This window comes from Morone saxatilis, unplaced genomic scaffold, assembly GCF_004916995.1.
Source record: "Morone saxatilis isolate NCDOM2014 unplaced genomic scaffold, NCSU_SB_2.0 Contig24, whole genome shotgun sequence".
Classification (NCBI taxonomy): domain Eukaryota; kingdom Metazoa; phylum Chordata; class Actinopteri; family Moronidae; genus Morone; species Morone saxatilis.
The window spans coordinates 23,843,441-23,855,212 of record NW_023339807.1 but is presented as its reverse complement, the minus strand read 5'-3'; the positions used below and the strand labels follow the sequence as shown (position 1 = coordinate 23,855,212).

The 11,772-nt window shown below is 39.1% G+C and overlaps 2 protein-coding genes across 2 annotated transcripts; both read left to right on the top strand.

The window, feature by feature from the left end:
* The first annotated feature begins 2,280 nt into the window (after nt 1-2,280).
* On the top strand, nt 2,281-4,341 carry LOC118335501 (C-type lection lectoxin-Enh3-like). The gene is made up of 3 exons (XM_035671805.1): nt 2,281-2,619; nt 3,421-3,515; nt 3,629-4,341. Exons 1-3 carry the CDS (start codon nt 2,319-2,321, stop codon nt 3,725-3,727), a joined length of 495 nt encoding a protein of 164 aa, XP_035527698.1. The 5' UTR covers nt 2,281-2,318; the 3' UTR covers nt 3,728-4,341.
* A 1,281-nt stretch (nt 4,342-5,622) lies between these two features.
* On the top strand, nt 5,623-11,401 carry ankmy2a (ankyrin repeat and MYND domain containing 2a). Its single transcript, XM_035671804.1, has 10 exons — nt 5,623-5,825; nt 6,299-6,363; nt 7,024-7,162; nt 7,294-7,392; nt 7,757-7,917; nt 8,367-8,581; nt 9,081-9,216; nt 9,304-9,432; nt 9,787-9,916; nt 10,424-11,401. Exons 1-10 carry the CDS (start codon nt 5,759-5,761, stop codon nt 10,543-10,545), a joined length of 1,263 nt encoding a protein of 420 aa, XP_035527697.1. The 5' UTR covers nt 5,623-5,758; the 3' UTR covers nt 10,546-11,401.
* Nucleotides 11,402-11,772: the final 371 nt, after the last annotated feature.

Genomic DNA, 11,772 nt, shown 5'->3' with positions numbered 1-11,772 from the left:
TGAGTTTTTGAGCATGTTGAGGCCTCCAAATATGCGTTTGTTTAGGAGGAAAAAGAAAAAGAAAAAGAAGAATTCCTTCAATTACAATAGGGCCTTCGCACGTTCAGTGCTCGGGCCCTAAAAATGTAATGTTAAGTAAAATATAATTCAGCTGTTCAGCTTTGTTTGTTTGTTTGGCTCATAATTAGTAAAACAAAAACTTCCTGGTCTTTTTTTAACTGACTTTTTTTAAAACAAACATAATACAGGGAACACACAGGAGATGCTTATAACATTACACTTGTTTTTAAATTATATTCATGTCTATTCTAAATATCGTTCTGAAATCAGTATTTGTTGATTCATTCATTCAAATAATCAAATTATACAATATTTTTGTATCTGTTCTAATCTATCTCATCTTATCTTATTGACAAGTGGTTCACATATTCATCGGTTCCCCCAGAATCTTCTTTTATTGTCGCTGTATTGTAATGTTATTATTATTGTGTTGGATTTGCAGATTTCTGTGTTTGCTTGTGTCTTCTGCAGTGTGAATCTGCAGGAATTGAATAGAATTGAACTTTATTGTCCCAGGGCAGGAAATTTGTCTTTGACTCGCCAATATATATGAGGATAAAATGTCCAGATTGAATTCATTCTTTCCATAGATAATGTTATCTTGCTCTATATGGCTTGGGTCCGGATGAAACTCATCAGTACAATAGAATAAGATCAGCTTTGTCCATTGTGAGAATGCTGACTTTTTGTCTGCCGCATTAGCCTTTAGTCTTTTAACATGATATCATGTATGTAGCCATTGAGTGCATATTTAAGACCCATTTTGTATCCTACAGCACATTATAAAATGTGTATCAATAAATTAGGTCTCTACTCGATTAATGTGAAAATAAAATAATGCTGTGTGGCAGAAAAACTGCTGTTTTACCATCAGTGATAATTATTCTGTGATAGTTACACCACCTTAGAGGCATGTGTAACTATTTAGTTGTTACTTAGACTTAACTTATCTAATGTGTGTATGTTGGTTTTTGATACAGAAATGATGCCTTTCACAATAAATTACCTGTATATTTATGAAACTTATGGGAACCATCACTGCTTCATTTTTGCTTTCTTATGAATGGCAGCAAGCTGTTTACCGCACACTGAGCTGCATTTTTATTCTGAACAAAAACAAATGTAAAACATTTCTTTATGTGGTTTACAACATGTATGCATGTATTTTTAACACTCAGCATTTAAATATGCAAAGTTCATATAAAGTATATTAACCACAGGCAGCTGACACTGAGAAGCATTGTTGCAGGTTGAAGAAGTAAATCATCTATCATCTAACTTCTTTTTCTGACCTTTGTAACAGCTATGGAAAGGGTCGTACGTCTACTTCTACTTCTTTCAGGTCAGTGTTAAGTTCAGGTTTCTTCTTTCTTTTGAGATGGACTGACATCTTCTCACATCTGTTTGTCTTGCTCTATGAAAGCCAAAGTATGTTTATGAAGTTTTTTTATGTACTTTACAACATTTGAAGAGTCATAACGATTGTTTGTTTTTAGTAACAATAGTGATGTCTGTTAGATTTGGTTAGAACAGACCCACTGAATATTAAATCAATCCCTCGCTATATCTTAACCTTTATTAGGAAAAGTGCAGGTTATGAACTTCTTTTTACAATACAAAAACGTGAAATTTGTGGCTGTCTTGTCAGTATATGAAGAAGGTAATTATTGGTTATTGTGCCAACATTCAGATTTTTATTAACCCTTATGCTCTACAGATAAATGCCAATCATTTGTTCCCATTTTCTCCAACAGGACTGTGTTCTCTGTCTTCATGTGTGTCCCAGAATCGATATTACTTCTTCGTCAATGCGTCTAAAACCTGGTATGAGGCACAGAGCTACTGTAGAGAGAAAGGTTTTGACCTGGCCACCATAGACGACATGGGAGAGATGGAAATAGGTCTTAAAGCTGTAGAGGGCAAATACAAGGATGCAGTGTGGATAGGGCTTCAGAAAGAACTGACTTGGAGGTGGCACTGGTCTCTGGCAGACAAAGATTTCTACAAAGAGGGAGAAAGAGACTATCTCATCCCAGACAAAACAGCCTACAACTGCTTGACTTACACAAATGGGAAACTTTCTCCAGTTGCTTGTCCATACAAGAAATATTCAGTTTGCTTTGATGGTGAGAGTCATTCATTTGTGCACTGCAACTACACTACAAAAACACTATAACTGTGATTTATTTATTGAATTAGCTATTTTCTTTTCAGGTAAAAAAGATGGTCGTGAACAGTATGTTCTCACTAACGTAGCCATGGAATGGACTGTTGCACGGGACTACTGCAGGGCTCATCACACAGACCTGACTAGTGTGAGAAATGAGCTGGAAAACCAGATAATTCAGGAAGTGTCCCGTAACCTGGCGGTGTGGATTGGCTTGTTCAAAGATCCTTGGATGTGGTCCGACCAGACTTACTCTTCGTTCAGATACTGGAAAGAAGGCAAAGAAGTTTGGACTGATGATACAAAAAACTGTGTTGCTATGTTAGAAAGTTCATCTGGTAGATGGGGAGAAATTCCATGTAATGAAGCTCATCCATTCCTCTGTAACTATGGTAAAGCTCCTGTTTTACATTCTTTATACTCTTTTGGTTGAAGCCTTTAATATCAGTTCAAAATTTGAATTACCTGTCATAGCTGGTTGTTTGTGATGTTCATAAACCCTGATCCCCCTTCTTTATTGTTGCTAACGCCTTCCATTACTGTACCGCACACATGCAGTTTATATTGATAACTGTGATCTTGATTTCACATAGAACAAAAAAGGCTCCTAGTTTCGATCCAGCGATTGTTGATTTTGGCAGCTAAAACCAGGACTTCTGTATTAGGGTCATCACCATGTGGCTTTTTTGGAGCCAGCGGTGGTGACGTACTAAAAGTTGAGCTGTGTGCTCATTTGTAGGAAACATTGGCACTGCCTAGTTTGACAGTTTGATCTCAGTTTTGTGCCTTGCGCTGGAATCTCACGACTATTTTACTTTAAACAGAACCATAATTTACCAAATGAACGTCGTGCTGCATAGAGGAAGACTTGAAACAAGCGATTGAGACCATAAACTCATTAGGAAACAGTTACCCTAATAAATCAAATGAGAAGCAGGCTCATTTCCCCATAAAAGAGCATGCAACTGGTCTTTTATTGCAGCCAATGGAGCTGCCCCCTGCTGGCCATTACATAGAATGCAGGTTTAAGAAACTTCTTCTAAAGTTTCGCTCTAAAACAGAAACACAGGCACTGTTTGGCGGAGGGGTTCAATTAAGACCAACAGCTGAGTGTACATCTTCCTCTGTGGTGGGTTGTCACAGTGAATATAATGAAATGTGTCTGTGTTTGTGTTTGTGTGTCTCTTTTTCAGGTCCCGTTGTAAAGTTCATTAAAGTGAGGATCAGCTCAGAGGACTCAGAGTTGGATCTAAATGACCCTGTAGTGTATGATGACATACTGAAGCAAGTGAGTCTCACATTTAAATGTGCTGTCTGGTGCAGAGATAACATGAAACACTCCTGATGTAAGTGAAGTGGGAAAAAGCTTTTAATTAGTACATTTTCTCTTCTGTTCCTCAGGTCAAGCAAGAGCTGAGTAACACGAATGTGACTAATCTACGATGGAGAAAGAATCCTGATGGAAGAGTTTTTGTCAAGGAACCAAACCGAGGTGGCTAAAGAGAGAGAGAGGAACTGTTTCTATTGTGTGTTTGGTTATAAGTGATAAACCCACTAAGAAGCAATTGTACAGCTCTACGAAGCTTTTAGTTAGCTCATTGTTTTGGTTTTATCTAACATATACTTTATGGTTAGTGTCACTTCTCTCATCAGTCCCATGTCCAGCAGCAACATGCAGCTTTTTTTCCATTAAAACTTCATGTCCTTCATAAATGCTACCTTCCCTCATCACTAGAGGGAATAACAGCGGCACATTATGGTTAGCAAATAACGTAGGAGTTTTAGGAGTTCGTTGGAGATCTAAAAGGGAAATTGCATGAAAATTGTTTGTTATTGTAATATGAAAGAACTGAATGAATGCAGCTTCTAGCAGAAATCAATGGAAGAATAACATTTTAGTTTTGAGGTACTTGTACTTTAATATTTCCTACTTTATATACTCATATGCTTCCTTTTAGAAAGAGATATTGTACTTTTTTATTTCACTACATTTGAGATTTATCATTAATATTTTACATACATAACATATGATCAGCTTGTCAAATATTGCTATTGATTAAACTATTCATGGGAGCATATATCCAATGAGCTCCACCTTCTACAAACACATATATTCTGCATTAAAATGTCTATGAACACTAGATCTTTGTTATATGTTTTGTGAGTTGGGTACTTACATTATCACAAATGTTTCCAACAAGTTCTGGAGAAATCTGTAATTTTATTCAGGTAACAGGTATGTTTCTGTTTGCAATCTGTAGTAGCCTACAGGGTGGGGTTCAGTAAACGTTTAATCCCACATACCGTGATTTGATTGGTTTATCTGTATAATCTGATCAATTTAATTGTTTGGGACTTGCAGCTAAAATGAATCCACTTACGGCACAAAAGGCCTTACTGTACAAAAACACAACTTTAAAACTCCAGTCACTGATGTGACAAAGCTATATTGGGCACTTTAGTTTGATGAATGTATTGTTTATCAGACCACAAATAACAAGAATTACTGATTAACATACAACAAGACAAAAAACAATTTTATTCACAGATTTTGGTGAAAGTGGATCATATTTTATGGATTTTTTAATAGGATTTCCCTCTGATGTCCTCTCTGCTCTACCTCAACTCTCAGTGATTTCTTGGTTCTTGGACAATACTTAATGCTAAAGTAGCTGCTAACTGTTGCTAACACTAGCTGTCATTTGCGATCCTATCAGCTACAAGCCCGGTTCTGTAAAGGCGGCCTGCATTCCCTACTGGTACTTCACCTGGAAAAAAGAGAAACAGAAAAACAGACAAACAAAATGTAAAATAAAGGTTAAATTAACTCATTTAATCAGTATACAAGGCAAGTAATTCAGAGTCTAATGGCACTTCTTTTTTTCCTGTTTTCTTAAGGATTTAAAGATTTTCAGGTCATTTATAAATGCCACAGACCTTAGAGGAATTAAAAAACATTATTGCACAAAAAGTCAACATTTTTGTTTGGATAAAAACACCAACAAAAACACACAGTAACATGCTTTCTGTCCCCAAATATCTTAACAATATTACAGGTTTAGAAGAGATGTTTTATGAGATATGTTTTGACTAATGTGCATACATTATAATGTACATTAAACCTTAAATTAAACTCGCACATGTGTTTCTCTCATGAACTTTCTAGACTTCCGTGGATCGGATCATTTTAGTAAAAAGACGGGGGGGGGTGACATCTGTTGTGATTGTGCAAAGTATTGTGTTTTAGCTGTATATAACCAATTTTATTGTGATATATCCTGTATATATCCATCAGAATCTCCTTATCCAATTATTTTCTAACAAACTATTTGAGCTTTCGGTCTGAATTATGACTCATTTGGGTGTTTTTATCGCCCCTGCTGACAGCACGGAGTGGTACATCCCACATGACAGCTCGACCCTTTCACGCTGAGCAGACTGCTGCAAACGTCGATAAACCTGATATTTCATGCAGATCCTCGTCGCTATATTGCTCCCTTATAGTCTAAACTCAAACTATTAACCAGCAACATGTCTGCACCGAAGAAGGGAGACTTGTCTTCGAGCGAAAAGGAGTTGTTTGAGGTTATCACGGCAGGTAAGCCTCTTCGGCTAACGCTAATCCCTGCAGACAGCGACTGGCTCTTCTTATAAATTGTTATATATATGTGTGTGTGTGTGAGATAAGTTACGTTAGAGATGTTTAAATATAATATAATAATATAATATAACACTGTTGCTGCTCGTTAAATTGTTAAATCATCAGTTTAAATGTGAGGCTGCATGTTGAGGCCTGACAGCTAATATTGTGTACATGTAATGTATGTCATATGTATATGAGCAGCTTGTTGTCTAAAATGTGCATCAACCTGCAGGATAACACTGCAAGCTTTAAGGTCTGTGTTTATATTCAGGAGAGTGTATGCTTTGGTACAATATGGCTGTTCAAGTCATGATGAAATCTTTTAGTAATGCCTTTAAAAAGAGGTGTGTTTCTCCTCTGGATGTGCAGGATTGTGGGTGAAGCTGTTTGTGTTTATTCTGTAATAATGTTGGATTTCATGCTCTTAGGAAATGTCCAAGAGGCCTCAAGGCTGCTGGGCTGCAAGGATGTTCGAGTCAACTGTTTGGATGAGGTAACAGAGCATTTGTTGATGACTTTAATTACTCCTAATTTATAGATTTAAAGACATTTTGACAGCCCTCAAAGGCGTTTCTTATACTGCCAGTGTAGCATATTGCATTAAAAGCCTATTGTCGTCTGCAAACTGTTTACAAAGTTAGACTCTTGTGGTTCATCCTAAAGCAACGATGCATTACTTAAACAGAAAGTTTTACTATTGGATTCATTTACCTATATTCATAGCTTCTGTTGATTAGAAAATGTTTTCATGTTTTTCCGCATCAAATGCGTTTGCGTTATACTGATGGTTCGGGAAAAACAACGCTTACATCTCTCAAAGTGTCAAATATAACAAACATAACTCATTAGAGGCACCAATTGAGGCTTGTTTAGGTGCATTTCAGCACTACAGTTTGTTAGTTTTGTAGAAAAGAAAACCTACTAAGCTCTTTTACCACAACTCTTCCTTTGTTTAATGACATGTGTGGGACTTGAAGGGCTTTGGAGAAGGTCCTTAATGTCTTTCCCTCCATCTGTCACTCCGCCTGTCAAAATCAGGTGTTTGAAAACGGATGTTCGGTTATGTAACGGACGCTATGTCAGTGTCTGTTTACATGAGAGTGAAATTGTCAGTGTAAATCACGTATAATGTCTGTTTTGTCTCATTCGACAGTATGGGATGACCCCTCTCATGCACGCGGCTTACAAAGGAAAAGCAGACATGTGCAAGTTGCTGCTGCAACACGGAGCGGATGTGAATTGCAATGAACACGAGCATGGATACACGGCGCTGATGTTTGCTGGCCTGTCAGGTATGCTGTTAATGGAACCGGTCAAATACTGAAAATGTAAAGAGTTGATCGTCACAGCAATATAATTACTCTGTTACGTTGTTACGTCCCTCCCCGTATGTGTTGTGACTCCTCTTCCTCTGTGCCTGTAGGTAAGACTGACATCACGTGGATGATGTTGGACGCGGGGGCGGAAACAGACGTGGTCAACTCTGTCGGAAGGACCGCCGCACAGATGGCCGCCTTTGTTGGTACGTCTGGTTGTGACATGCGCTCGTTCACACAACAGTGCAGTGTTTTCTTTAAGCCTTGTAAACCCAGTGAGTCAGAGATTGTTTCACAGCGGATACATCCTAAAACACAAACGAACATGACTCTGTAATCAAACAACCGACTTGATGTTGTGAACCCTTGCAGGTCTTTAGAAAATGAAAAAATATGCACAGTGCAGTTCTTTTTGAGTGGATTAAAATAGTTCCCACACTGACTTGTCTGTGAGCTGTTGTTAAATTTGACTTTCGTTCATGTTCCTCTTTAACTGGTCTGCAGTTGGTGAAAGAGCCGAGGTTTCTTGGTTTGATTAAAAATGAAACGCCTCTGCTTTTCCTTCCTCAGGGCAACACGACTGCGTCACCGTGATCAACAACTTCTTCTCCCGCGCCAGACTGGATTACTACACCAAGCCCCAGGGTTTGGAGAAGGAACCCAAGCTGCCTCCCAAACTGGCCGGACCCCTCCACAAGATCATCATGAGCACCAACCTGAATCCCGTCAAGGTAGGACTCCACTAGTCACCCTCGATATGAGTGGATCTTCCTCAAAACACACCAGCTGCCAATTTTACTGATTATGTTCCTTCATGTGGAAGGGGGACAAGTAATCAGAGATGCAATCAGCTGCTGCTGTGATTAGTCTGATTGGAAACCAGCATGATCTTGGCCCTCTTGGGTCTTGCACCATGCTCAAGAGCACAAAATGAGGTTCCGTTTGTGCCAAAAATACTCTACTTCAAACTGCTTTGTGCAACATGTTTGTGGACGTCTGCTATCATTGTCTACTGTTACGGCTAAAAAGGGTTTTACTCGTGTAGTGTGTCCTGGGCCGGCAGTTTAAGATCCCTTTGTTAAATAGATACAGTACCTACCTCATTATAAAGTGTATGTCAAAAATCTTAAGTCTCAAGGTCTGAAATGGAACTTGATAAGCGTCTCTTGTGTGTTTGTAGATGGTGATGCTGGTGAAGGACAACCCCCTGCTGGCGGAGGCGGATGCTCTGGAGAAGTGTCGCCGGGTGATGGAGCTCATCTGTGAGAAGTGCATCAAGCAGCAGGACATGAACGAGGTGCTGGCCATGAAGATGCACTACATCAGCTGCGTGCTGGGGAAGTGTGCCTCCTTCCTCAAGGACCGCGAGGACAAGCTGGATGGCCTCATCAAAAGGTGAGGCTACGTGAGATATTAACTAGGGATTTGTGGCCTTTAACTTTAAATTCTCACCACATTGAGGGTTTAACGCAAATGGAAATGTGGAGGGAATGGAAATTTATACAATTACTGCTGCACTGGATTTATCACTGCAGACTGACAAGTGCACACCTAGATAATGGCTTTTCTGTGAGTTTCTACAGCTCATAGAGAATAATCACATCTAAAAATACCAATGCCAGGAGAAAACAAAGCACCAAGTATCCATCTTTTGCATAGTAATCAAGTACATGTGTAATGTATGTGTATCATCAATATAGTAATGACTTCCAGTATTCACATATATTATTCTGGACAGACAGGTATGTAAACTGCAACCAGGGGACTTAAATTAATGGTGAAAAGATGCTCTGTTCAGCATTTTAAGGTTTTTAAAGGAACATCCTGGGTTTTAATGTCTTTTGAGATGATTTGCTTTATAAAATGTTCGATCTACTCAATCCCTGTCCCGCAGCATGCTGAAGGGCAGAGACAGCGATGGCTTCCCTGTGTATCAAGAGAAGTTTATCAGAGAGTGCATCCGCAAGTTTCCTTTCTGTGACGCTACTCTGCTGCAGCAGCTGGTGCGGAGTATCGCTCCTGTGGAGATTGTGAGTCTGTGATACTCATCTGAATGTGAAACTTTCTGTCTCAGTGGTGCAACGCCTAATCTTTTTTGTCCTTTTCCATCATCGCAGGGCAACGACCCCACAGCTCTGTCAGTGATGACTCAGGCCATCACAGGTCAGGTCGGCTTCATGGACGCAGAGTTTTGTACCTCCTGTGGAGAGAAGGGAGCCGAGAAGAGATGCTCCATCTGTAAAATGGCGAGTGTCAAAACGGCCGTAATATATCAATTTAGATGTAGAAAGATGGAGTCTTTTCTCATTGGCAAAAGGTTTATTGTTTTTTAAGCTGGGACTTCTTAGCAGTTAACCTTATAAGACAAATCTTCCTCCATTTTTGGGGCTTCATTAGATAGCAAGAGTGGAACGAAAACAGGAAATGTGGGAAAGAGAGATGAAACAAAGGTTTATTTAGACCAGATACTTGTTTGTATGAAACAAAGCAAAATGCACTGTCAATTTAAAGCTGCGAGGTTTATTTCTTCTGTCCTTTGTTTGTGGCTTTTATTTAATTACATGTTTGTTCAAATAAACTAAACCTTTTTTTGGCTTTAGGTGATCTACTGTGGCCAAGCCTGCCAAAAGATGCACTGGTTCACTCACAAGAAAGTTTGCAAGATACTTCAAGAGCAGAGAGAGAAGCAGGAGGCCGAATCAGCCAAACTGAGGATGCAGCAGAGCACAGGTACTTCATCTATCTCAGAGCCAAAATATGACACAGAATAAAACAATACTACAGACTGAACACTCATCCCACACACAGATTACCATCCAAAGATTGTTACAGGACAAGAGGTGATTGCCTCATAATTACACCGCATAGAAAGATGAGCAGCGTCTACAGGAAGGTTATTTTAACCACCAAATGTGTGAAATATATTTCAAACTCACTGCAAATTGTCTTTAGACCCAGGTCTCTTAGGTAAAAGTTATGACACTCAGAAGCTTTTAATATCTGAGCATAAATTTGTGCATGTCTTTTTGAATTGGAAATACAAAATATGAATGAATAACAAATGGAAATTATCAGTATGTCTTTTATGAAAAATGAAAATGTAAGATATCTGCTTAAAAGATAAAAACAAAACTTAGCACAAACAATGTGGTTCAACCATTTTTACTTACCAGCTCATTGCCCGTGCACTTTCTATTAACAAGAGTTTTCTGAAGGACTGCGTTCTCCTTGTTTCAGAGGAAGCGTTGCAGGAGACCACAGACTCCATGCAGGAGCTCTCAGTGGAGACCAGCAGCGAGGTCGTCCCCTCAGACTCAGAAACCTCAGACTCCACTCCCATCCCAGCTGCTGACAACTGAGGAACGTCTAACAGCCAGCAACCGCCTACTGCAGAATACATCCACACACCACAGACAGACCAACAGACAGCAGACCGGCAGTGAGACTGAAAGCCAGACAAGGACTGGTCCAGCCAGAGACAAGAATCCATATTTATTATCGAGACTGTCACAAAGGCAGGGAGACACTAAAGCGTACGAGGAAGCTTAGTGCCACAGCAGTCATCTTTTGTGTCATTTTTATATGTTGATTTTTTTTTTCAAATATTGTCATAATGTGAATGTGAAAATTACATAGGCTGATGTGTTGTGTGGTAGAGGTCACTGGGAGGAATCGTGGGTAACACGTGAAGAGCTAAAAGGTTCACATCGATGATGGAACGTAATTCTGCCTTAAGTAACCGTAGCAACCTGTGCAGGAAAGGAAGTGACCGTGTAGCCGATCAGAGCTGTTTGTGTGTTTGCAATATAATTGATTTGTTATTGGGGACGTTTGTTTTGTACCGAGAACCTCACGGCGGATTGTGAGCGGAGAACACGGCTGCACAATATTGACCAAAAATTTATATTTTTAAATATAAACAACATAAACGTGAATTTATTTTTAAGCGTATCATGAAAGATGATGTTAATGCTCAGGATTTTCAAGCATTGTTGTACACAGCACAATAACATCACGTCCATAACCAAAAAAAATGAAAGTCGTGTGGTTTTTGATATTCTTTAATTTATTGTGCAGCCTGAACGGACAGAGACGTTGAAGTCAAACGACCGGTCCAACGAGGCTTTAGTTTGTCCTGAACCATTTCTGATATGTCAAACAACTTGAGCTTCATCACATTAAATAAAGACTAACTTCATCAAAGTGCCCATTCATCATCCTGAGTTTTGGAGTTTTCTGCTCTTCATTTTCCTTTATCTCTATCTCTTTATTATCTCCGAGTTACAAGTTATTGCAATCTAATACAGCATCCCTGCAACATCCCCCCTGTGATTCCAGTTCCAGTATATTCCCATGTTGTTTTAACCTCTGTTCTTATTCTTTGCCGTACTCCGGTTTGGGGAATAATTGTTGAATTGAATTTGGGGGATGTAATGAGCGACACATAGTAAATGAGGACACTATTATCTGTACTGGTGGTGCTTAAACTGGATGTGATCTAACTAACTCACTTAAGCCTGAAATTGATATGGATTGATCAGAAGTTGCTGTATGTATTAGCAAACTATTTACAGAGAGTTTTTTTT